Source organism: Opisthocomus hoazin, chromosome 1 (assembly GCF_030867145.1).
Source record: "Opisthocomus hoazin isolate bOpiHoa1 chromosome 1, bOpiHoa1.hap1, whole genome shotgun sequence".
Lineage (NCBI taxonomy): Eukaryota > Metazoa > Chordata > Aves > Opisthocomiformes > Opisthocomidae > Opisthocomus > Opisthocomus hoazin.
The window spans coordinates 17,906,619-17,934,573 of record NC_134414.1 but is presented as its reverse complement, the minus strand read 5'-3'; the positions used below and the strand labels follow the sequence as shown (position 1 = coordinate 17,934,573).

Sequence of the window (27,955 nt, the reverse complement as noted above, 5' to 3'; positions counted from 1 at the left end):
TTTGGAAACCATCAGAAAGCTGGTGGAAAAAAAGATGTGATTTGCAACATTACTGGTGTAAATTTCAGATGATTACCACTCCCAAGGAGATCTGGGATATCTTGCACTAAGAGACAACAGTAAAAGAACTGAATCAACAGAACAAAGAATTACATCATTGCTGTTCTGTGGCAATATAAATAAGGACAATCTCACTTTTAACCTTCATAGAGAAGGCATGAAACAGAAAAAGTGGTATAATGTACAGTTCTCACTATTGTACAAGAATATAAACATCAGAAGTTCTTCAGTTTGTATGGAACCAAAGGAAGGGAGTGCATCCTGCGAAGTTGTGGGTTAAGTTTACTTGGACAAGAGAAAGAATGGCGAAATCGTACCTGTTACAAACCTTCTATTTTTTTCAGTTCCTAATGAAACCTGAACAAAGAAACGCTAAACAAATGATTTAAACGTGGCCTTAATGGTTTCATCTTCAATCCCGCAATCTCAGGATAAACAAAAAGTGGCAAGACTTAGATGAACATCATCTCAGTTCCCCTCTCCATAGGAGAATGAGTTGCATCACACTGGCCAGGGTGCAGATGACAGCATTTTCAACGAGCTAAGCAACAAAAGTTACAGCTTAAAGTGCAAACTCAAAAATCCTGCGTGAGTGTACCAGGAAATCTCTCAGCATACAGAGAAGATTTGGCTACATAAACAGGAAATGTACCGCTGTGCCTACACCCCTCTTCATAAAATGAAATGGTTTGGATTTCTCATTTGACCTTAGGCTCTTGAACAGCATGAAGACGCAGCAGCTCTAAGCTCACACAGCAAAAAGCCAACCGTACTAACTGTATTTGTGAGAAAGCTTCATTAAGTCTATTGCCAAGCCTTACATTTATGCCTACAAGAATTTGCTTGGAGACACACTTCTGTGTTTTTACATCAGTGTATCTGATTTTCTGATTTATTTTCCGATCTATTTTCTGATTAAACCAGTCATGTTAGTAGATGACAAAGCAATGTATGTACAAGAACTATGAGAATTTTAAGGTGTTTGAAGCACTTCAGACAATCTGTATCTCAACAGGCTAACGAAGTTAAGCTCGTAAACCCACTTTCCTAACATGAAGTATCTTTCAAAAATGTTAGTTTTGCTATCTTTACACACCTGTAGCATAGCAACTTGAACCGAACATATTTATTTAGTGTCTGCATATACGGAAACAAAGGTAGTATTACCATCTTAAACTGTTTGGTTTTGTTTCAATACATATTTGCACATGCATGTATAAACACTAAAACAAGCCATACAGTCTAGTATTCAAAACTAAGAAAGGGAAAAGAAGGAAAAAAAACCACAAAAAAAACCCCACCACACACCAATCCCCATGGTCCCTCCCCCACCCTCAAGATGGTTAATATAGCATAACACCTCCATTTCAAATCACATAATAATGACACCGAAGTAATCAGAGTACCAGAAGGAACCATCTGAGGTCTCACTTGAAAGCATTTTAATATATGACAAACTTTAAACTATAAAATGTCTTATGGATGTATTCTTCCCAAATCTCAAAGTTCCACATACATTCAAGCAATGTAAACTTGAAGACATGAAGGTAGACTGAAAACATTTCTTTCTAAGGCGAGAAGGAACCAATGGGATCAACAAGCCCTGCGACCACGGTACAGGACTTTCAAGACCTCAAGTCCAACAGGTATAACTGAATGGGACTGCATCTTGGGAAAGCAAAAATCCAAACAATTTAAGAGTTTCCAGCAATGACAAGTTCATCACTGTCATAAGAAAATACCTTACTAACTTTACGGATGCATATTTCTAATCTTAATTTGTATAGCTTCTGCCAAAACTTGGATCTTCATACGCCTTGGTCTGTTAGAGAAACTTTCTGTCAGGATTCTTTTCTGTACTAGAACTAAATCTTTACGTTTCTCTTCAGATTAAGCAACTACAAAAAACGTATGCTTTATGCTGTTTGTGTTTTCCAAGGAGCTTGAGCATTTTCATATGTCCAGACTATGTTCATGTTATTAAATATACTCACCTTCCTCCTCCACCAAACGACCACTTTTCAAAGTCAGTATGAACTGGCCTGTAGGTGCATGCCACATTCACTATTTCTTGACTTGTTGAAAATGTCCCCAAACAGAATATGCAAGGACAACAAAGAGTAACATTTGTTGTGATTCTAACAACTTTATTTTCAACTCTTCAAAAGGAAAAACAAGTTTTCCAACACAGAAGTCTCTCCATACTTTTTAAAAACAGAAAAAGCAGCAGCAAGAGAATTCCTCCAAAAACTGGAGTAAAGCACTAGCAGTTGTCAAGGAGAAACTATGCTGAGAAGCTGAAGTGCATTCACTTCCTTGCTACTTCAGTTGTACTGAATAACATCAACATATTTATGAAATTAAGGTGACATCTCCTAATATCCAATCTGTACAATATACATATATATACATACGAGTCAAAAAACATCTCTTTCAGGCATTCATCATGCTTACAAAACTGCGCAATATTTTTTTTTTTGGGGGGGGGCGGAACGGAACAACCCCTAGTACTAGCCATATTACATTTCAGTAAAAGTATGTACACATGGTTAATAAAAAATTAATATTTCTAAATATTATTTTAACCCCACATACTTTGCTGTGGCTTAAACCAAGCCATGTTTAACTGGATCTGTTCCCAATGGAAGGTAGCAGTTCTTTTCCTCACGTCTGTACGGAACTATTGGACCTCTGCCTGGTTTCCACTGTCTGGCTCCTCAAACCACAACTCAGATGGAGAATCCAACCCATAAGATACTGAGAAATGCCCATCCCCAACTCTTGAAGGTGCTGACTAACAACTGTTAATAAGCCTCGAAAACATTCAGGGCTTTAAAATAACAGTTTATACAAATAGTACCTCCCGAGGAAGCAGAGTTCTTGAGTTCTCCCTCCCTCCTCTCATCTCATCATTCACAAACAAAAGGTCAAACCCAAATAAGGTAGGACAGAAAGGGGTGAGAAGATGCAAGGAATGGACATAAAGTGAAATGTAAACTTTATGAGTGGCGCAGTTGCAACATTCCTAAGGCCATGATTGCATCAGTAATCTAGGAAGGCTTTTGAACACCAACACGCACAACCAGAACATTGTAAAGTCTGTCTGTTCTTCATTTAAATATGACCTGCACTTTTAAGAACTGATCCACACACATTTACACTGACTTTTGGCCACCTCTTGAAATGAATCAAACTATTACAGCAGAAAAAATGTTAAAATTCAGCCAGTTATCCCTTCTTGTGCACTTCCAATTAGCAATCAAAGAACTTAGTTGACTCAAAAAGAAAATGTCTTTTACCAAGACTCTGTGCTCTTTCTGCATGGCAGTCAGACAGGGGCAAGGGTGGGGACTTGAGGAAGAAGAGTGAAGACTATTTTTATATTTGATAATTTTCTAGAAGAAACCAGGTTCTTGCCCTGGTATTTTTTGCACAAAGCAAGACAAAGTCGTCATAAAAAATTACAACCTTAATAGAAAAGTAAACAGGTCACCTGAGTGCCCACCTCATCTATGATTTATAATAAAAGACTTAACAAGACTTAGCAGCTTTTAAATAATTCATTCCCCTGTGCCTTTCCCTTCACAAATTCACTTCTCCCCACCACCACCGACAAAACAATTCTCAAACGGTCATCAGATGTCTGGATGGCAGCTGATTGTATGAAGAGGAACCAAAAAGTGTCTCTTCCAAAGACAGAAGTACTGGAAGCACTTGGAGAAGAGCTCTATGGGGTTTACATGGCAAGGTTCCAGTAGCGGAGGAGGACGGCTGCAGTGGTGGCTTCTATGAGAAGACGTAACGACCTGACCCCTGGTCAGACACAGATGGTGCCAGCCATGGAGTCGCCACTGCCGAAAGCTGAGCCCATCATTGAAACCGGGGGCACCTCCATGATAACATATTTAAGAAAGGTTAAAAAACATTGTGCAGCAGCTGGGGTAGAGGGGAGTGAGAAAACAGGAAAGCAAGAGCTCTGCAAACACCAAGGTCAGAGAAGAAGGAGGGGAAGAGGTGCTCCAGGCACTGAAGCAAAGATTCTCCTGTAGCCTGTGGAGAAGACCATGGGGAAGCAGGTCATCGACCTGCAGCCTGTGGAGGACTACGCTGGAGCAGATATCCACCCTGCAGCCCATGGAGGACCCCACGCCACAGCACGTGGATGTGCCCTGAAGGAAGCTGCAGCCCATGGAGAGCCCATGGAGGAGGAGGCTCCTGGCAGGAACTGGGACCTGTGGAGCAGAGCACTTGCAGGAGCAGGTTTGCTGGCAGGAGCTGTGGCATGTGGAGAACCCACACTGGAGCAGTCTGTTCCTGAAGGACTGCACCCTGTGGAAATGACTCATGCTGGATCATTTAGTGGACTCTAACCTGTGGGAAGGACCCCACGCTGGAGTACTGGAAGAGTGTGAAGAGAAAGGAGTGGCAGAGATGAAATGTTGTGGACGGACGGCAACCCCCAGTCCCCATCCACCTGCGGTGATCAAGTGAAAGAGGTAGAAGAGTTAGGAGTGAAGTTGAGCCTGGGAAGAAGGGAGGGGTGGGGGGAAGGTGGTTTTAGCTGTGGTTTTATTTCTCATTATTCTACTCTGTTATTAATTGGCATTAAATTAATTTACCCAAGTCTAAACTGTTTTGCCCGCAATGATAATTGGTAAGTAATTTCCCTGTCTTTGTCTCAATTCAAGAGTTTTTAATCTTATTTTCTTCCCCTGTCCTGCTGAGGAGGGGCAGTGAGAGAGTTGCTGGGTGGGCATCTGGAAGCCAGACAAGGTCAACTCACCACAAGAAGCTCAGAACTCACACTTCTTTAGCTCCTAAAGCATAAGATTATTACAGAAGATAAGACAAATGTGACTTAGCCATTACTGGAAAATTGTACATTTACTTTGGCTATAGGTTGACGTGCAATTAAGCTGTCACTGCCATCAAACAATAATTTAATGTCCTGCCCCTATTCTTTCCCCTACCCACCAACTTCCATAATTGCTTCCATTCCCAGGTTCCCTTGTGCTCTGCCAGGATGAGCACTTCCACAGCTGCATAATGAACCAAACTGTGAAACTGGGACACATGGAAAATTATTCAGCAAAGATTAGCAGTTAGTTTAGCTCCCTGATCCAGTAGAGCACCCAGCTAAGCAAATAGCAATGCTAATACCACTTACAGGACAGAAAGCGGTGGAAAGAAGGTCTGAAAGTGGGGAAAAAAAAGAAGGGGCAGGCTCTGGAGTTTTTCTGTTTGTTTGTTTACTAGTACAGCTGGCTTAGAACTACAGAGCAAAATGCTGCTTCAGACAGATACTTTCCAGCAACCCTCTTTGGTCAGAAATTCTGGGAGAACTGCCAAACAGCTCTATCACTCTTCACAGGAGAGGGCAGAGATGGAGGTGCTAGAATACGAGATACAAGAATTCAGCATCACTACACAGCTAGTGTGACATCCAGTAGGCAACACCTATGACCATAGTTCTGCAGTAGAGGAGGAAAAAAGCAAATTCACACCCCAATTCACCTGGTAGACCATGAGCCTTCCTTCCTACATGGGTTTGTTTGGTAAGGGACTGGCCTAGACTGTGGTAAGTTTAATGAATATGTAACTTGGCAAAAACCTGTCTGACAAAATTACGTAAGTAATCATACACTCATTCAGTTTAAAATTAAACAGAGGAATAAGGAAAAGAAAGAAGTCTGTAACAAGAGTTCCCTATTTCAGAAAAGCAAGATCCAAGTAATTAAGGGAACCTGAATTTAGATGTGACCATATACGGACAAACTGCAAAGGTACAACATGAGTTACCTTGAATTTTCATGTTAGTTACAAGCACAACAACTGCATAAAACACAGTGAAACCAGGGATAACCCAAAGAAATGATACGGAGGTGCAAGTAGAGAATTGTGGACTGGCCAGAGGGTGATAGGGATTGGAATCAGTATTCAACTATACCTGTATATTCATGTATTTTACAAAGTTAAGATAACCAGGTTTGGTACCAGAAACTCATGGAACTCCAACAGCACAAGAGCTACATCAGCTACCAGTGTGCTGCTGTGGCACTCCTACAGCCGCAAGTAAAGCCTATGCACTCTCGTCAGACACTGGGCAGTTTCAGCCTAATTCAGGATACTTTAAAACACGCTAATACTTAGAAAACCATCATTTTGTGCAGTCAAACCAAAGTAGAATTTAGAACGTAAGGAGAAACAGCTTTTTAATTTATCAAAGCCAAAAGGGAACACAGAGCAGAGAAGGCCAATGCACAGTAAAGATGACACAGACACGGCCTACTAAAGTATGATCCAAAGTAAAACTAACATTCAACCTCAATTTTTGACAATGCTACCAATGTGAAAAAAGCAAAAGAAATTAATATGAATGAGTACAATAAAAATGCAAAATTATCATACTATCACACAAATAAGAAAGAGCTCCATAAACCCAAGCAGGGGTTAAGACAGAGACAATTTAACACTGAAACTCGAACACATGAAAGCACAAGACTTGGTACCCAAGATCTTTTAATTTGACCAAATTAAGGAGTCTGCCCTCATAACATAGCAAATATACACCTCTATTAAAGAAAAAAAGATAATGATCCAACGTGAACGCTCCATTAGGTTGACCTTAAAATGAAGCAATTATTTAGAATGCTGTTTGAAGGAAAGAACAATTAAAAGCTTAGAAATTGACAGAAAATAGGGTAAAAGGCAACACAGATTTATCAAAGGCAAACTGCATCAGATCAGTGGCTATCTTTCTTACACAAGGTGAAAGATTTGTTTATTTAAAAAAACAAAACCACAATAGATCTAATCAACTAGTCACCAGTTAAGCACATGACACCAAGCTACAATGGCAGTTTAATAATTAAGGTGGAGAAGACGAGAACTTACACAGAAGCTATATAGATAAGAAGCAACTAGGGAAAAGTTTTGCTGCAAACACCCAGAAAGAGAAATGTCATTGTTAGATATTATTCGAGGATTCATGTTGAGACCAATCCAATTTAACATTTCCACCCTGACTTTGGGAGAAAGTGGCTGCTACCACAGAGCAGGGAGGCATTATTGACACAGAACACTGGGCTCTCATCTATGAAAAGGAGGGAAAGAGAGGGGAAAGAAAAAAGAAAGGGGGAGAAAAGAGAAAAAATAAGTTTGAGGTGTCCTCACCTACAGGAAACCAAAGGAAGAAATAAAGATTTTGCTAAAGCACAAAAGTCAAAGAATAATTAAAATAAAAAGCTTATTTGTCCTTGTAATTCTACAGGATCAAATCACATTGATTCTTCTTATTGTTACCGGTTTAATTTGCATATGTTTATTGGACTTCAAGGCTCTTTACAGAAGAAAAATAATCTTATTGGTGATACCTACTTCCCTTCGTGTGATACCTCTCAGCGAACAGAAGAGCATCTTTGCAAACAGACATATAATACACACCTGACATACAAACCCCTTTTTTAAGCAGCCTGAAAAATATCAAGTAACCTCAGTGGTAGAAGCAACTATATGTCCTAGGCATCGCAGCACCTTGTATCCTGCTTCAAATATTAAGGCACAAGGAGATAAGACTTCTGAAGACACATACGAACTTCCATACTATCTTCCCATGCCTGAATTATACTAGGCACAACAACACCGCAGCACCACCGCGTTGTTTAAGCTGTTGATGTCCTGTGAAACACAAGTTTGCATAATTCAGGACAGGGAAGCAACTGAAGTTGATAACTTCCAACTGATTTGAAAAACCATACTGTAACATAGCCCATAGTTAACAACGTGCTGTGAAATATACTATCTTTCTAATTAAAGTTATTTGCACTTCACAGGGTGCCAATGGGAGGTTAGATTACTATCCAACAGTACTTCAATCTCATATTAATATGGAAGCAGGCCAAGCTATTTTTCTTCAGTTTATTATTTACTTCATTGCCACTGCTTATAATATCCTGAGACTTTTTCACCTTTCATCATACACGTGAGGAATCTGTAGCATCATGTAGTCAAAAGAAGACCATAAACATTGATTTAATTTAATGACTGATGTTCTCACAGAATAGGATGAGCAATGATCAAACTTGTGGACATTATTATATACTTTTGTTTGCCAAATTTTACTTCTAACTTCCTGAACATTTAAAAACAAATTCAAAAAGGCTTAGAAAAGAGTTAACTAAAATGACCAGGAAACCAGAGAAGCTCTTAGGAGAGAGGATCAGAACAGTTTGTTCAGTCTAGCAAAAGGATGTGATTATTCCCCAAGTAAATCCAAGTAAACAACAGCGCAGAAATGTTGAGTGAAATGAAAATGAGCATAAACAAGTTTGAATTTCCAGATTAAATTCATTTTTAATTAGTTACTCAACCCACAGAGTAACAAGGTTCTAGAATGGCCTTCTAGCAGAAATAGTAAGGATAAAAACTGTTCTTAAAATGGAGTTTGACAAGTAGGGATTACAGGATGTAACACTAGCAGGAGATTGGATTTAACAAAAGAAATTCACGATACCCTTAAATATCCAATTCTCCCATATTCCAAATTTATTTATAATTACAGTTTTGAGACTAAAGGAAAAAAAACAGAAAGGCAAAGACATAGCAAATCATTCAGTAGAAACAAGGACTGTATTGTCCTCTGTATTTTTCACAGAGGATGAATATGAAGTTATTTACTATTACAGGAAACTGCAAGTTGCTGTCGTACTTCTGCCCACGAAAACCCAAGAGATCTGTGTAAGTTCAGTGACCACAGCATCATATTTTCCATTGTAGTAAAGACAATATTCACAAAGCAGCTGGTCTTTTATTAATGGAATTCATTTATCTTATTCATAGCAAACGAAGCATGTAGTAGACAAGAAGCCAACTGGCCCATTAAGAAACATATTAAATTTGACCTTTTCAGAAATGAGTTTAGAAGTTTGAAAATTCTAATTTAAAAAAATTGCACAATATTTTCTTAAAGCAGAGACATCATTTCACATGGCATCTGAAACTCAACCCCACTCCTCTGGTAACCTGACATCACCCAATTACAAAATTTCTCTGTAGAATACCCATTTCAATATTAAGGCATAAGAACACCCATATGGAGTCATCCAAGCACTTTATTAACACCGTAGTCATTAATGACAGCATGGAAATTCACTTGCATGGATTCTTGGTTCAAAATGAAACATCATGCGATGGACAGAAAATACTGTGCTCTGTTACAGTCCACTGCATACTAGTACTTGTTTTCTCCATATAGATATGGCTGAAGATAATATGATACAGACTGCAGCTGCTTTAAACACTAGAGGAAGCAATAATGCTCCTGGTCTGGCCAGGAACCAGCTTATCGTTGGTATCTTTGCGTGAAAGGCTGAACGCTGTTGGAACTGGTTTTGAAAATTACGTGCACAGGTAACTCAGACATCAGCAGGAGCTGAGCAGGACAGTACAAACGCCTGTCAGAAGTAACAGAACAGCCAGGGAGCAGATGACTTCAAAACATGAATGCTAATTACTAAGTTTCAACTCCCTTTTAGTGGGAAACTTTTTTCCCCATTGGTAAGGGAATAATTTATTTAGAGACTAAGAAACATAACCTGTTGTAATGCCCTGCCTCTCACCCAACCCTAACGTGATAGGCAAGTTACGCATTTTTCTGTTATATGACTAAAGCAACTAAAATCAACCCATTTTCAAAGGCAATACGAGTTATTTCTGAAATTCTTACTAGGAAGCTATACTTGTATAATTCCATGTTCACCATCATAGTATCACATAGGGAATATGAAGAATCAGTTGTTTTACTTAGAGTCTAAATTAATAAAAAAGAATGCTTTCTACAAAACTTCAGTGGTTATTATTCAGTGAACTCAGTCCTACTCCAGTTAGAATCTGGAAAAGACATTGTAAAGATATAATCTCAGGAAAATATGTGAGGCCAAGATATCTGGGAAAATGCATCTCTCTGGAAAGATACAAAGGGAGGCTTCTTACATGAAAAAAATTCCCAAGAGAGACAACAAGATCATAGGTTCTTATGATATAATTTTGTCCTTTATATTTTTTCCAGCCAGCTAATCCTCAAAATTTCCATATATATAGCCAGGTTCATTGCTGTATTTTTATAATTAGGTTTATGAGAGAAGAAAATAATCCCTGAAAACTGTATGTCAAAACAGTTTCAAGACAGTCTCTTATGTGTGGAATTTCTATAAAACCCTGGTAAAAAATACCCACTTACATCCCCCCACAAAAGATGGTATTTCCATCTTGTGCCCGTTTCAGTGTTTCTCCATGTGTCAAGCAGTAAAATAAAACTACTAATGATTGTTACTAAATTACAAATTCCTAAAGATACCTGTTAAACCTTATTTACACCACGGCTCTGCATTACTGTTTGCATCATATTAAAACATTTTAAAAGGTATAATATTACCTAAAACAGCTGCAAATCCACTGAATTTTCCGCCATTTAAACCAAAACCTATGTAGTTCTCATCTTTGAATACATGAACTTGTTGCTAAAAAAGGACTTCAGATGGAGAGAATGGCTTCAAAAATCAGAGGGAAAAACTGAAGGCTTCTGCACAGCAATAAGTCCATTAACTTTGGCAGAACAGTAGGCCTATTATGGAAATCAAAAGCACACAAGTATTGTATGATGAAATTTCCTATATAACCTATATGATAATGCCCTAGACCACGTTGCTTTTTCACAAGGCAACTAAGAAAGCAATTATGAAGTACACCACTGGCAAAAAGTACAAGAAAAACAGACTTGATGTTTTAACTGAAAACAAGTTGGAATCAATGAGAAGGGAAAATTTCAATTCTGCTTCAGGAGTCCAGCTACAGTCAGACCTCGCTACATCAAGTATTTAAGCATATGCACTTTAAACTTGTATCTGGAAGATCTATTAAATTAGGTGCCCAAAGAAGTTATGAAATCAACAGTTACCTAACAATCAAGAAGCCCAGTTTTACCACGAGATTGTTTTTTCTAAAAAGTTTTTTTTCTTTCTAATTCGTAAGTTAACAACAAAGAAACCCTCCTCCAGGTGCACAAAGAAAACAATATGGTTCTACTTAACTGTGCCTACACACAGAGTTAAATCTCTGGTGAAAGATAACCTTTTAATATAATAGGAACATCTATTCTACACATAAACTAAGCCTTTCAAGACATAATGATGTATTTAGTACTTCAGTTGATTTGAAAATGTAGTCTCTCACTGCAAATACCAATTGTAGGACAAGGCTGAAGGAGGCACAATGGCCATTCAAATGTGATGCCAACACCTAACTGAACTCGACCATATAATCCGTGCTCCTCTAGGATACTCCCAGAGGCTTACAGAATTTAGAAAGAGCAGGGAACAGTGCAAAAAAACACTAGCAAAAGCCTGCTGAGGATTTGACATCAGTCCTAACACTATCAGCTCTCGCTGCATTCACAATAGTCAACTGCTGCTTCTCAGAGCACATTATTACAGTTCTACATACTATTTTGGAAAGCAGAATTCTTCAGAATGAACGTAACAAAACCACATTAAAATAAAGTCTGACCTTAACTTGGGACCACTCAAATAATTAAAATGCAAAATGTTTGCATACTACATTAAACATATTTGTTCCACCTTCAATTTATGTGCAATCTTTTGTCAGGTATTCATAAACATTGTATTTTTACAGTAACTTCTTAGATACTGGATTGTGCACAGATCAATATCTTGTAACTTTTGTAATACAGAAGTTTAATTCCATTTGAAAAACTATGCACATACTGTAGTTTCATACAACATCTTATGTTTAGGCAACTTTAAAAGATTATAGTATTTTCTAACTACATTAAGTCAGCTTCACTATCTCTTCTCTAAACATGGTAAGGAAGGACATGTTCCAAAACTCATTTCCACCGAAGCTCTGCAGCACAGTCCGGACTTTTCCCCCCAGCAGAACTGATCCTCCAAAATTACATGTAAAGAAAAATCCTAGATCACCTAAATAGATAAAACATGGTAAATAATGCTGGTTGTTCTCCAGGGCTTGTAGGTTATTAAATATTCAAATATCAAATCATGGGAGTTCATCACTTACAGCAACTACTTACTCCACAGTTTGATTTGATTTTCAAAGACAACTAAAAAACCAAGCATTTTACACTCCACTTATTTTAAAGCTGAGTAGGAGTAGCTAGTGTGCTTTAACGAGTCCAAAGTTCTCTACTCTAGGAAACCTACAGTAGTGCTACTTGCCATAGGAGGTACACTGTCCTTGCAGCATCTACCCCAGAGTCTGTACAGTACAAAGACAGGATTTCTATTTTGCTGAGAAAAATCCAGACTTTTCCCCAGCTGACCTAGCACAGGGACTGAGGCAGTATTCTGTGGAAGGCATGGTCACGAAACTGAGGGATTTGAAATGAAAAAAGGAGAAGTATTTCTTACTATGCCAGAGCAGACCTTATTTTCCTAAGGCTAAAAGACACTATAGCACACAGTATTTAAAGTTGCACATAGAATACAATAAGCATTGTGTCAAACACAGTAACATTTGAACTAAAAAGTTTTAAAAATCAGGAGAACTTGCAAGTTGAGTAGTCATTACTTGAGACAAATATTGCTTCTCCTTGAAGAGTGAATTGTTAAACATGTAGATATAGGGTCTAAATCTAGAAAGGACTCACAAGTATTCTTCACAAAAATAATGGGATTACTCACTTCAGAATCAAGGTCTAAATTACTTCTCAAGAACCATATTCCTTCTACAGCAGTCTGACTTTGACAACTTAAGAAAAAAGTTGTATTTGTTCGTATTTGATCGGGAACAAAAAGCAGTCAATTTCCAGTGCTAGTCCAGGTCAAAAACGTACCCATGTGGTACCCTAACCTGTCATTACTGCTTGTGCACACCACCTTACAGCACCAGATGTGTAATCGTAAGTTTTCACTAAACTTACATTTTTACTACTTAACACAATCTCAAACTTCCTGTTTTATGGAGAAAGCTTTTCAGCAAAGCGAAAGACCTAAAGTACAACTGAAAACCAAACTTTTTTGCTCTGGAAACAAAAATGTACCATTGAGTTTTTATCTATCTATATATATATACACATTATGTATACCTATGTATTCTATCTTCTTGCATTCTGTGGGCATGGATACTGGAATTTATTGAAATTAACACAAATTCATGTAAGATGCTAGATTTGTATCCAGCTATTCCCTAAACCAGATAAGTGTCCAGAAATACATGCACTTACATGGAAAAAAAGTCTCAAAAAGACAGTATCTGCTTTATGTAAATGCAATGCTATAATTAAATTGTATACAGTTGATGCATGCACAAGTACAATTAACATTCAGTCCTACTGTTGGCCAAACAAAATCGTCACAATTTGACCTCCTATCCTGGGTAAAGAGACAAACTCTGCGTTTAGACTCCAGGCTCAGCAGCAGTTAGGTTTCTTCAGAGCAACGGAGCTCATTGTAACACCTGTTCCCTGTCCACACGAAGAGCAATACTGCTACCTTTCACCCTACAGAAACCAGCGTAACGTGTCAATGTGGCAGACAGCTTTAAGGATTAAAGTGATTCTTCTCCTTGAACATCTCCTGTGGCAGCACGACAGGCTGTAAGTTACTTCTCTGCTCTACCTGAAGGAAAGTTCTTGGGCAACAAGTAAGAGAGATCCAGAGTCACTTAAAGGCAAGCAGTAGGTGGCCAGGAGACACAGGAGAGGAGGGCCAGCTGAGCCTAGCAATGCTGACGCCAACCTGGTTTTCACTTCACGCTCTTCGAAGCCTGAGAGCCCTTTTCACGCCCCGGGCAGCCGTCAGCGCTCAGCTAGCTGAGCTTTAAAAGAACGAAACTGTTCATCCTTATCTCTGCTTCCATAATCTCCCAAAACGCATGAAAGTTAACCCACTACGGAAAGACGGGGGGAAATATAAACTCTCTCCACGCAAATTCACTTCAGTGCTTCGCTTCGCCCCTTTCTCACGAACATCCCCGTTACCTAAAGCTGCCCCAGTGGCACCCAGCGTCCCACTGGCACCGCAGAGGCGGCTCTCAGCTCCCCCCACCAAGCCCGACGCAGGGCTCTTCGCCCCCCCCCCGGGCGGGACCACCGCCCCCGGCCCGCTGTCCCCGCCGGGAGGGCGGGCGCGGCCGGGCACGCGGGCCGGGGCAGGGCCCCGCGCCGCCCCCGCTCCCCCGGGACGCCCACCCAGCCCGGCCGCGGGCGCGGCAGAGCGGCGGGGAAGGCTGACCAGGCGCTTCTCGGCGGCTGCCGGCAGGGGAGCCCGCTCCCGCCGCCCATTCAAACAAAAGAAGCCCCCTCTCTCTCCTGCCGCCTGGCTCCCCCGGCTCCCCGCCGCCCGACTCACTCCGCAGGGCCCCGATGAGCAGGCTGCCGTCCTTAATGAGCTCCTTGATGAACTTGTTCGTCCTCTCCAGCTCGATCTCGTGACACTTCAGGCGCTCCCTGAAATCCGGGCTGTCCAAGTAGGAGTCGCTGAACTCCAGCGTCGGCAGCCCCATGGCAGCGGCGGCGGGAGGGCCGCGCCGAGAGACGGCGCCGAGGGCACAGGGGAAAGCGCGGGGAGCGGCGAGGCGCGGCTGCCCCCTCCGCCTCCCCGCAGAGGCTCCCGACCCGCCGCCCCTGCCCCCTCAGCGCCCGGCGGGGAGGCAGACGGCCGCTGGCGGCGGAGGCGGCGCGCTCCGGTCGCTGTCACCCAGCTACATGCTGCCCGCGGCGCACCGCGAGCTCCCAGCGGCTCCGCCGCTTCCGGCAGCGCTCCCTCTTCCTCTCCGCCCGGCCCTAACTTCGTTCTCAACCTCCCCCGGCCCGGCCGAGGAAGCTCTCCTCCCGCCGCGGCACGCTGCGGCCCCGCCAGCGCCCGCCCCTCGCCGGCCGCCGCCCCTTCCGCGCTCTGCCCGACGGTGGCGCGCCCGGGCCTCGCCTCGGCCTGGCCTGGCCCGGCCCGGCTCGGGGTGAGGCCCCTCGGCCCGGTGAGGGCAGGCGCTCGCCTCCTCCGTTACCCGGGGCGGGTGAGGAGAACCCCCCTCAGCGGCAGGGAGGCTCGGAGGAGGCCGGCCCGACTTCGCCGTGGGGCGGGAGCTGCCAGCCGGGCATCGCCGGGCGCAGCTGGCGGAGCGCCGGGCGCTGGGGCCTGAGGCAGCCGGGGGGTCTTCCAGGGCAGCTCCGCACGGCCGTGCCTGTGGCGGGGCACGGCTCCGGGGGAGGTGGGCAGCGAGGGGAGAGAGCGGCGAGGCACAGAGGAGGAGACCAAGGAGATGCAAAAAGATGGGAACGTCCACGTTCCGCCATGGCACTTGGTTGCTGCGAGGGGATAGAGCTAAGCCAAACCCACCCTGAAGAGGAGCATCAGGAAGCTGCAAGCCTGGTTACTACAGCAAAGCTGTTTTTCCAAGTACGTGAGTGGGTTTGTCTCAGTAAACAGAAGCATTCTGGATAATTCTTGCATGTTTATTTGGAGCGTTTTTTCCAGACTTGGCCTGTCAGCATACAAGTGTACCTTCTGGGTTTGAGGAGAGCTGTCTGTAAACACACCTTCGAGTCAGCAATAGCTCCATTGGGAACAGCCATCAAGACTGGACATAAAGTTAATTGTACTTCAGGACAGTCCACAGCTTGCCAAAAGTAGCTTTCAAGAACACGGTGATGCTGCTGTCTTAGCTGTGCACACACTGCTGCTACCGCATCGTTCACAGTCTCCATATTTACAGTTTAACTCGAAAGTGGGGGAAGGCTCAAAGCTGTTGCGTGTTGTAGGTCTTTGACACAATTTGTGTTTTTCACCTGTCTTAACCAATCGTCAAAACTCACTTCTTTGTTTTCAGAGTAGATTTTTGTGAGTGTCAGAAGTGCAGAAAAGAGGCTGTAATTTCTAACCATATGGCCTGCAGAATTTATTAATGTGAAAGAAATAATAATTCTCTGGTTTTGCAAGGCTGAGACTCCCTGCCCACAGGACAATCTCTGAGCTAGCTGTCAATGTTGATACTAATAGACCCACTGAAGACTCTTCTAATTAACAGTGATCCCAAAACTCTACTCGTCAGCATGTTGCCTGAGACAAATTCTTTTTCTAATGATACGAAGAATAAGAGTGGAATGGACTGTTGGGTTAACAAGTTTCTTTCCTTGCTTTTTCAGGCGGCAGCATGTAATCTCGCTTGTAAACTGGTAAACCTCATTTAAAATCCAGTTGAACTACTGGAAGGATGTTCCAAATAGGATTGTTCTGATTATTAAAAACCTCATTTTCAGCCTAAATATATTCATAGGGTGATTTTAGCAACAGTTGTTCTTCTTTCAGTGTTGTCCATAGCTGAAAAGATTCTTTGTCTTCCACCATGTTTACTCTTTGATGTAGTTCTAGAATGCAATATTGTCATCTCTGAGCCTCCCACACAAGAGCTAAATAAATCAGCTTTCTGTTGTAAAATAAAATACCAGTTTCCTTCCTCATTCTCATAGTTCTTGCCTAGATCTCTTTAGGTTTGATTTCATCATACTTGATCGTGGTTTACTGAAATTATATGCAAGACCTTGTTCAGCCATGATAATGACTGCGCTACTGCACTAGAACCACCTATGATGAAGATTGTATTTGTTTATTTCCTGGCCAAATTATTTTTGTGACTTCACTAAGTCACTTAGATCTTTCTTCTCCTCTGTTTTCAACCAGCAGATTCCGAAGTTAGAGGAGAAATTTTTGGTAGTCCCAAAAACATATACTTAGCATTTTAGTTCAGAGCAATTATTCTGGTAATCAAGATGACTCATTTCTTACCGTATAATGTTCTCATCTTCAGAAGTTCCAGAACCACATTGCTGCTTTTGGTATCAGGATCATGAGTGGCAATAGTAATGAGCCCAAAACTAATAGTGTACTCAGCAACATTTACTGAGAACTTCTCTCCAGCCTGACATCCTCCCTTCAAGTAACTTACTATTATCTGTTTAACTGGTTCCATATGTTTCTCAGAATAATCCACATCTTCTTAACTGAACTGAGAATTTCCCAGCATACAGTGTATCGAATACCGTGTAAAAGTCTTAATAGTTCACGTGTACTGCCATTGCCTTTTCTCAGAAAGAACTTTTATTTTTAAGGAAATATATTTGCTAAGAATGATTGTTTCATAAAGCAATATGTGATCAGATGTACACCCAACCCCACATTATCTTCCACTGGCAGAGAAAAGATTTATAGTTAACCTGTGAGCTTAACAAGCATTTATGGCTGCATCTGGAGGAGGATCTGGTGAATGAGTGATGTGGCACATCGACAGAGAAGTTAACTAATAAATCTTGATGAAAAGAGAAGTCTTAGTATGTGTTTTTTATTGGAGTTAGGTGGAACCCTGTAATTTGTTGCGTTCTAAAGAAAACAAGGTATTTCAAAATGTATTTGGTAAGTGTAAAAGGTCCAGGCTTTATAGCAAGTAGGCAATAACTGTATTTGGGGTTTTTTGGGGGTTTTTTTGTTTGTTTGTTTGTTTCCCTGAGAAGATTGTAGTACAGGGCCTTAGTAGAAACACTAGGTTTCAGGACTTCAAAAGATGGGAGAAACTGGGGAGAAGCCTAGATGTACAAAAAAGCTTCTGTCTTGAAAACTGACAGTATGCTAGAAGAGGGTCAACTACACTGAGTGACCACTCATGTAGACACCTAAATAGGTAGAAGCACCTTAAGTAGAAGGCTCTAGTAAATGATTTAGCCTGATGTTATCACTAGCTGTGAAGAGGTGAATGAAAAATTAGATACTTTTTTTGTTCTGAACCCTGGGGAGCTTTGTCCTGTTTCATCCACTTCTATGTTTGTTATTCTAAGCTTGTCCTAAAATCTTACATGTTAATGAGGTCAGATCAATTATTGTCGATTTCTCCTTCATCCTGAATGTAAACACTGAGGTGTAATTTCCAGCCAGTGGCCCTGCTCTGACTCTAGAGGATGGCTGCGGCACATTCTTATCACGGTCCTATGAGCTCGGTTGCCTGGGAAGAAGAAAGGAGAGGTGGGTATTGGTACTGCTTACTACAGCGTACCGTTCCACTCGGGTGGTGAGGAAACGGCTACGCGTGCAGCCCCCAGCATTACGACTCTACCTAGCTCTGTTAAATGCTGTGAATTTAGCAGTTAATGCAGAAGGACCATGAGTGTCTCTTATCTAGAGGGGAATATTTTCGAATAGAGACTCTGCCAACTTCCTTGTTATTTCTTCTGCCTCAATGTACACAATTATGGGAAAATTACTTACAGAGCTGTGTGGCGTTGCTCTGTCTTCTGAAAACTGCTGCTTTCCCTGGAGAGAGTGTGGGATTATAGACAAAAGAATGCAAGGACACTGATGCTTGTGAGTCCACTTGAACTGCACAAGGGTTCCAGATTAGCTCTTTACCTATATAGCACAGAAAATATTAACAGCGTAGAAAACCCCACTCAAGCAATTGTTTACAGAGTATTTGAAATCATTTTAGCTTCTCTAAAGATCTTGTTTGATCGAAGTTTCCCATTGGTTTCTTCATGGGAATTGTCAAGATTCCCAGTAACTTGCTAGGATAAATGCTATTAAAAGTTTAGGGTTTCTTCTTATTAAATTAAGACTCTAGATGCTACGTTTATATTGGCTAGCAGTGATACATTAAAAAAAAAATTGTAAAATAAATAAAAATGAACCAGGGAAGCAGGTCTAAGTTTTGTAATTGCTTGTACGTATAAACTGAAAGTGATACTCCTCTCTGTCTGGAATACAATCTCTGTGTTGTTAGCTGATTATTAAATGATATAGCTGCTAATGGCTTCTGTTTGTTTTGTTGTTTTGGGTTTTATTACTGCAAGTTTACATTTTCAGAGGAGGAAAGTAGCTAGCCAAAATCATAGCTGAGATGTAATTTAGCATGTACTAAATGTTGTGTTATCCTGAGATGACTGGTCTCTGTGCACAAAGGTCTACTCACGTGTGCATTTGTATCAGTGTTTCAAATAGTAATCAATAATTACAGATCAATAATATTTCTTGAAAAAAAACTGTAGTCTTTTTAATACATGAGCTAGCTCCAGGTGGCTTGGAGAAGCTTCAAACAGCAAAGTTCAAAGCTGAAATTAAAAATCATGTTTAGTAACTCTTACACTGTGTTTGCTTAAGCCTCCTGGGTACTTCTCTGTTGAATCTGAATATTCCCTGGCTGGCTGTGCTTCTGCCTTCTAGTATGCTCAAAATAGCATTTACCTGCAAAACTAGGTGCCTAAGACCACGTGAGGTACAGACACTCAGACAAGCAGCTCCTAAATCCCAGATGGGGTTGATACAGTACAAGTGACTGAGCAGATGAAGGCTACTCAGCATGCTACATGAAGCAGTAGATATGGCAGCTTAAAAATCACAGAAAGGTAATGAAGACTGCCAGTTTCATTTGTGTATCTTAGTAGCTAAAGCATTTGCCTATGAAGTGGTAAAGCTAGATGTTAGGTTCCTGCAGTCTTGATTCACAGTGTCCATCTTCGGGATGTGGTTTAGCAGGCATGGTGGTGTTGGATTGATGGTTGGACTTGATGATCTTAGAGGTCTTTTCCAACGTATGATTCTATGATTCTATGATCTCTAGAAGGGTGAAGCTTCAGAGGATGCCTTGTCTCACATTTCTTCTTGGCAGCTTTAGGGAGCTCCACTCAGCATGAAAAGTCTTTGGATCACTCTCCGTGTTTGTATACTGTAGAGAAGTCCCTCCATGCTTTAGTTTTCACTCTGGAAGCAAAGCATCTGAGAGGTAGTAAATGTAACAAGTGAAATTTGAATTACTTATTTTTTTGCTGAGCTTCTGTTATAGCCTCTTGCCTGTACTATCCTGTGAGTAACTGTAGTTTAAACTGAGTTTACTGTAGATTATTGGATATTAGTAAGCAAACAATGGGACTCTAAATATCATCATCAAGGTGAAAAGCAAGAAACTAATTTTTAATATCAGTATCCAAAATTATTCTTTAACATCCAGAATTTGGTAATGTGAGTGGATGCCATCCTTACTAGCCGTGTCACTTACATAACTTTGAACATGAAAGAAGAAACAGGGTATAGGCAGATGGAAGCAAATTTGGTTCTGCCCTTAATCAACTGGCTGCACGTTTGCACAAGAACTGGGTGATTAAGGGTGCTAGATGAGCTAAAAGGCAGGTTATGTTCAGCTCAGCCCTGTGCTAACACCTTGACACAGTGTTTGGGTCAAAGTGGATTTCTCTGCTTACTGCTGACTGTACAGACACTGAGAGACAGGAATAACAGAAGATTCCTGAAGGAAGCTCAGTCACTTTGGAAGATCATGGTAGAAGGGATGCCACAGGAGGTTTAGCAGGAGAGGGAAAGTGGGCAGACATCTCTGCTGTCTTCTTTACCTCGTGACCCTCCACTGTATGGAAACTGGACCGATAGCCATTGCAGCCGTGCTGTGTAGTGATAACAGACAGCTGGTAGAGGAACGCACATAAAGGCTTTGCTATGCTTCTTGGTTTTCAGGAGCAGAACCAGATCTACAAATACAGGGCAGTGAGATGGCATCATTTTCTCCAGCTAGTAATTTCATAGTATGATTTGCAGGTACATAAGATCTTTAAAAGAAATTTGACTAATCTTCGTACCTCACTGTTTGTACATTTGAAGTAGTAATTGTAACCGCAGCCTGTTTAACTCAGTGGAAAAAGAGACTGGTTTATCCTTGCTGTGTCTGTCAGTAAGATATGACACAGAAGTCGGTAGGGCCAAGAGCTCCTGGTAGTATCACATTGGTTGCCATTCACTGAAAAAATTAAGTCCTCAGCATTCAATACACTCTAGCAAGTAATTTGCATTTAGATTGGTTCAGCAGATACCTGGAAAAGAAAGACCAGGAAGTATTTTTATGAGACAGTGTCATCTGTTTTTTTCGGGGCACATGGAGATCTGCTAGGTCTGCCCTAGTAGAGCAAGCGTGAGCAACAAGCAGATGCCAGTAACACCTCTTGGTTGTGGGCACGTGTAACAAGCAGGGTAGGCCCATTGCTAATGCTTCCCTGTGCAGACAGAACACAGCTGAAATGCCCATCCAAAGGGCAACTCTTAGAAGCCTCTTGGCAGTCATAAAGCAGTGAAAGCATTTTGCCAAGTAAAAGGCTGGATTCAGTTCCGAAAGATAAATCTGGACTTGGCCAAGTTAAACACTATGATAGAAATACTGGAGGACACATGAAGTACTGGTTTACCAAATGTGATCTCTCCCCTGAAAACTAATTACAGAAAAGTTTACTTAGAATGTAATGCAATTCAAGATTGAGAAAATAACTAACAAATGCCATTTTGAAGTAAATCTTTAAGTATTTTTTCATTGCTCTAAATGTGTGTTTATGGAGGTATATAAGCCAGAAACTAAATCAGTAATTTGTTTACCTGAATGCCTTTCTAACTCTCTGTTACCTAAAGCTCTGCTTTTGCGCATGTGCAGGAGTGCCTAGGTCATGATAGGGCCAAGTAGTTTTGAGTTTATGAGTTCTGCTTGAATCCAGGAAAAAGGTATTCTTTATGGCACATAAGGGCAGAATAATTTCTGTGCCTAATGACTGAAGCCTACAAGGATGTGTTGTAGTCCCATTCTTCCCTAAAAACTAGTCAAGCAATTTATGTGAAAGCCGTGGAGTAGCAGTCCTAGGGTAAAAGACACAGGCTATGACGCTGGGTGTCTAGAGTCAAGTCAGAATGAAATACGTGCAGTGAAATACATTTTTCTTCTTAGAAGTAGGGAAACTGAGACAGATTAATGGGCTGGAAGCAAGTTACTTCCATAAACTTGTCTACACTTGGAAGTTTGCTAAAATACCTATCGTAGAATAGCAGTGTCCCCTTGAGGATTTACAGCAAAATGATCATACTAGGATATATTAGGGATAACTATTTCGGTACATCTCAAAATGCATAAAAGATATATAATACAATGTTAAACTCCACAAGAATATTTTAGCTAAACATATTCTTTCTTTATATGAGAACTCTGTTTTCAGCATTTTTTTCCATTTACTGTATAACTGATAACTGCTATGACGTGGGGTTTTCCCTTCTTCCTCTGAAATATGTAAGTTACATTATAATTTCCAAGATACTGGAGTATTTACTGCCAAAAAATAGGAGAGTGCTTCTTGTTTTAATATCAAACCAAATCAAATAGCAAGTGGCTTTCATGGCTCCATCTATGAATGTACAATAGATCTTCATGGGAACAAGGGAAATGTGCACTTTCATTGAACTCTGTCGTCTTCTCATCAGTGTTTCATTTTTTGTTTAATTCATAATGTTTTCATTACATTAAGGGAACAAAAGGGTAGCCCTCCTGTAGATAGTGGAATAGCTATGTTTCCTTGTACTATAATCTACAGGGTAACTTGTTTTGTTGGAGTTGAAGTCCTGTTGGTTTTGCATTTCTTTAAAAAGAACTACGCATTTTTGTTGTAACTGCTTTTTCTTAGTAGCAGTTTCATAAAGTGTATAACCAGAAATGTTTAATAGTCATGTCAGATGTATTACAAACATATTTAAAAATAAACAAGTCATACATCTAAAAACCAATTAAATTAGGCTATTATAGCTAACCTGGGCAGTTTGTCATGTAAATGATAAAGACTCAGGATGGAAAATAGTGTAGAAGCATTGAAATTAAGTTTGATTTGATGTAAAACAATCCAGTTTTCATTTTTTGTATCAGTAACGTAAAATGGAGTATTACTTAATGATAAACCCATATTTGGGAGAAGAGAGAGAGAAGATACCTGTTTAAATCTGTCCTCAACCTATGGTACACATGGCCCACAAAACAATCTGATGTTGCTCAGGGCCAGGGGAAATTAAGTTGTGATTGAAGTTGCTGTTAGTCTATTTTGCTATTCAATGTAGAGTCACTTGCATGTGGTCCTTGTCTGACACTGAAATTATGTAAAGGATACTGGCTGAAAACAGCTGCCTTAGAGAGCAGATGCTCCTAATCTGGAATTCTAAAATCAAATTAGACGTTGACAAGGATTATGTATTTTGTTGCTCTCTCTCCTCCTAGCATTGGAAAAGGAATATTGTGTAATTTGTCTGTTGTAATGACTCTCCCTTACTCCACTTCCTGACTTTTTTAATGCAGTATGTTTTCCTGTAAAATGTGGAAATTTAAGGCTAAAGAGGATCAACGGGAGCATGCAATATGAATTTCCTCTCTAAGGCTCAATCAATTGTACCTAAACTATGCCTGAGAAAGAAGTTAACTGCCTATTAATATTCTCAATAAGAATATTTTTTTAGTTTCTTTGGATAGTATCTTCTGGTGTTTCACTGAGCTGAAAACTTCTCCAACCTTAATCTCTGCTATAAATAGTATTTCTTTTTTTTTTTTCTCCCTTTGACATGAAGAACAATTGATAATAGTCCTCTTTCTGGCATTATTACCATGTCTCCTCCATCTACCTTTCTAGACCAAACAAACTCACTGGCTTTTGTTATTTTTTCAAAAACTCTTCTGCTTTTTAAAAACTCTTGCTCATTTTTTCAAAAAAATCAGAATTCTCTCTGTTTTCTTGCTAGACATGTGGTTCCTAAACCAGACACAGAATTTCCTGTGCGGACTCACCAAAGCCAAATTTGTAGGATTAGTTATCATTCCCATTATTGCATCCTAGAAGGAGATGGCTCTTTGGAAGGACATTACCATATAAATAATTGTAACGCTAGCCTATTTATGTCCCCGCTATCTAGCTAAATGTTTCTCATTCTGTATTTTCTGTATTCTGTATTTTATTTTCTCACATTTGCACAGTGGTTTGTTTTTCTATTTGGTCCAAACCTAGTAAGACAAAGCAAGTTATCTTACTGACTTGTCAAAGTAATTTTAAATTCTGAACCTTTCACCAACAGTATTTTCTATTTCATTGTGACTGGTTTTGATAAATGAAAATAGGAATTCTGGAGGATCTTTCTGGAAGTTGTGCAATGTTCTTTCCCAGCATGACAGGGAGCTACTGAAATCCACTTGTTTGAAAGTGATTTTTTCCAACTGCTTGTATACCCTTCTGATGCTAAGACTCATTAGCCTGGTGCTTTAGGATGTCAGTGCAAGCCAACATTGAAAAATTATGCTTATGTCAAAGTTTATTGCACCTTGTTATTTATTAGGCCATTTATTGTGGCAAAAGAAGAAACTAAACAGGCTGAACATCTTCTGTGCTTGATAAATCCATGCCAGAGGTTTAGTATTCTATCTTCTAGGTATTTTCACTTTCTCAGCATCTTTTGTTTCTCAATAATGTCCTCACTGTTCTCTTTGTCTTCATGTTACTTCTAGAATTTTGTCATATAGCCCTTTATGCCACATTACATCTCCTCACATTTTAGATTTTATTGGTTTGTCCTTGGTCTCTTATGTTCATCCTAGCTTTTAGTTTTTGTATGATTCATTCTTCACTGCTTCAAGTTATTGAGGAGCTCTCAACACAGCCATAATGGTCTCTGCTACTCCGACTGTCTGTCTATTGCTGTGGAATAGTTTGGTTTACACAATAATCTTCCAGTAATCCTACTTGTACTTCAAATTCTTTCAGAAAATTACTTTACTTGATGTCTCCTTCTTTGCTGAAATCTGCTGTTCTAAAGACTCTTGCCCTATTTAACAATTTTGCATTCTTTGTTTCATTAGAATAATAACATTTGACCTTTACTGATCACCTCAAAAAGATAATTAGTATTTCTTTTCTAGTAGTCAGAATCATAGAATCATAGAATCATAGGTTGGAAAAGACCTCTAAGATCATCAAGTCCAATCGTCCACCCAACACCACCATGCCTGCTACACCATATCCCAACATGCCACATCGTTTTTTGAACACCTCCAGGGATGGTGACTCAACCACTTCCCTGGGCAGCCTGGTCCAATGCCTGACCACTCTTTCAGTACAGAAATTTTTCCTAGTATCCAACCTTAGCCTGCCCTGATGCAACTTGACGCCACTGCCTCTCGTCCTGTTGCTACTTACTTGAGAGAAGAGACCAACACCTGCAATAAGGTCTCCCCTCAGCCTCCTCTTCTCCACACTAAACAGCCCCAGCTCCCTCAGCCACTCCTCATAAGACTTGTTCTCTAGACCCCTCACCAGCCTCGTTGCCCTTCTCTGGACACACTCCAGCACCTCAATGTCCTTTTTGTAGTGAGGGGACCAACCAAAACTGAACAGAGGACTCCAGGTGCGGCCTCACCAGTGCTGAGTACAGGGGCACAATCACCTCCCTACTCCTGCTGGCCCCTCTATTCCTGACACAAGCCAGGATGCCTTCGGCTGCCTTGGCCACCTGGGCAAACTGCTGGCTCATGTTCAGCCAGCTGTTGACCAACACTCCAAGATCTTTTTCTGCTGGGCAGCTTTCCAGCCACTCCTCCCCGAGCCTGTAGTGTTTCATGGGGTTGTGTTGTGACCCAAGTGTGGAACCTGGCATTTGGCCTTGTTGAACCTCTTACAGTTGACCTCGGCACATTGATCCAGTCTGTCCAGATCGCTCTGCAGAGCCTTCCTACCCTCAAGCAGATCGCCACTCCCACCCAGCATCTGCAAATTTACTGACGGAGCACTCAATCCCCTCATCCAGATCATTGGTAAAGATGTTAAATAAGACTGCACCCAAAACTGAGTCCTGGGGAACACCACTCGTGACCGGCCGCCAGCTGGACTTAACTCCATTCACCACAACTCTCTGCACTTGGCCACCCAGCCAGTTCTTTATCCAGCAAAGAGTACACCCATCCAAACCATAGGCAGCTAGTTTCTCCAAGAGGGTGCTGTGGGGAACAGTGTCAAAGGCCTCACTAAAGTCCAGGTAGACAACATCCACAGCCTTATCTTCATCCACTAGGTGGGTCACCTAATCATAGAAGGAGATCAGGTTGGTCAAGCAGGACATGCCTTTCATGAACCTGTACTGGCTGGGCCTGATCCCCTGGTTGTCCTTCACATGCCTGGTGAGCGCACTCAGGATGAATCGCTCCATAATCTTCCCCGGCACCGAGGTCAGGCTGACAGGCCTGTAGTTCCCAGGATCTTCCTTCTGGCCCTTCTTGTAGATGGGTGTTACAACACTGGCGATCCTCCAGTCATCTGGGACCTCCCCTGTTAGCCGGGACTGCTGATAGCCGATGAAGAGTGTCTTGGCCAGCTGCTCCGCCAGTTCCTTCAGCACTCTTGGGTTGATCCCATCCAGCCCCATAGACCTGTAAGTGTCCAGGTCGCATAGCAGGCTGTTAACTGCTTTCTCCTTGATTATGGGAGGTTCATTCTGCTCTCCTTCCCCATCTTCCAGCAGTGGGAGCTGACTACCCTGTGGATAACCAGCCTGACTATTAAAGACTGAGGTGAAGAAGGCATTAAGTACCTCAGCCCTTTCCTCATCCTTGGTGGCAATATTCCCCCTCACATCCAGTAAGGTTTGGAGACTGTCCTTGGCCCTCTTTTTGTTGTTAATGTATTTGTAAAAACATTTTTTGTTGCCCCTGACAACAGTGCACAGCCTGAGTTCTAGCTGGGCTTTTGCCTTTCTAATTTCCTCTCTGCATCAACTAACGAGACCCCTGTACTCATCTTGAGCCACCTGCCCTTTCTTCCATAGGTGGTAGACCCTCCTTCTTTTCCTGAGTCCCAGCAAGAGCTCCCTGTTCAGCCAGGCCGGTTGCCTCCCCCGCCGGTTCGTCTTGCGGCCCATGGGGACAGCCTGCTCCTGTGTCTTTAAGACTTCCTGCTTGAAGAATGTCCAGCCTGCCTGGATCCCTTTGCCTTTCAGGACTCTCTCCCAGGGGACCCTCTCAACCGGAGCCCTGAACAGGCCAAAGTCTGCCCTCTGACAGTCCATATGGTGGTTTTGCTGGCCCCATTCTTAGCTTCACCTTGAACTGAGAACTCTATCATTTCATGGCCGCTAAGCCCAAGATGGCCTTCGACCACCACATCTCTCACAAGTCCTTCTCTGTCAGTAAGCAGCAGGTCTAGCGAGGCACCTCCCCTGGTAGGCTCACTCACCAGCTGCGCCAGGAAGTTATCATCCACACACTCCAGGAACTTCCTAGACTGTTTCCTCTCTGCTGTGTTTTATTTCCAGCAGATGTCCGGTAACTTATAGTTCCCCATGAGAACAAGGGCTAGCAATTATTGTGAGACTTCTGCCAGACTCTGGTAGAAAACTTCATCTGCCTCTTCATCCTGGTTGGGTGGTCTGTAACAGACTCCCAGCAGGATGTCTGCCTTGTTGGCTTTGCCCCTCATCTTTACCCATAAGCATTCAACCTTGTCATCACAATCGTCGAGCGCTATAAAATCAAAGCAGTCCCTGACATACTGAGCCACCCCACCACCTCTCTTACCTCGCGTATCCCTTCTGAAGAGTTTGTAGCCATGCATTGCAGCACTCCAGTCATTAGAGTCATCCCACTACGTTTCTGTGATGCCGACCAAGTCATAGCTGTGCTACTGCACAATGGCTTCCAGCTCCTCCTGTTTATTGCCCATGCTACGTGCATTGGTGTAGATGCGCGTGAGCTGGGCTGTCGATCTCACCCCCAACCCCAGCATGCCACGCCTGGGCTCATCTCTAGTGAGCCAGGTTACATCCCCCTCCCACTTAGAACCTAGTTTAAAGCCCTCTCGATGAGCCCTGTCAGCTTGTGGGCAAGAATCCTTTCTCCCCTTTGAGACAGAACCATAACTAAAAGAAATATTGCTATGAAGAAAGAGACTGCTCCGTAAAATAGAATTTGTCCTATATATTCAAAGGATTTTATAGATTATCATCCAGTGTACAAAAATAATCCACTTTTTTAGTTCCTTTTTAAG

The 27,955-nt window shown here is 41.6% G+C and overlaps 1 protein-coding gene and 1 long non-coding RNA gene across 2 annotated transcripts in view; one reads left to right on the top strand and one right to left on the bottom strand.

Moving 5' to 3' along the window:
* The window catches only part of ARHGAP42 (Rho GTPase activating protein 42), a 174,652-nt gene extending 159,723 nt beyond the window's left edge, over nucleotides 1–14,929 (bottom strand). Inside the window, exon 1 of the mRNA XM_075417838.1 lies at nucleotides 14,445–14,929. Within this exon, the coding sequence (XP_075273953.1) occupies nucleotides 14,445–14,598 (154 nt within the window). The 5' untranslated portion in view covers nucleotides 14,599–14,929. The remainder of the gene's footprint in view (nucleotides 1–14,444) is intronic.
* Nucleotides 14,930–14,997: 68 nt separating this feature from the next.
* On the top strand, nucleotides 14,998–16,534 carry LOC142361091 (uncharacterized). Its single transcript, XR_012763623.1, has 2 exons — nucleotides 14,998–15,491; nucleotides 15,570–16,534. It is a non-coding gene; the product is annotated as an uncharacterized LOC142361091 (long non-coding RNA).
* The last annotated feature ends 11,421 nt before the right edge of the window (nucleotides 16,535–27,955 follow it).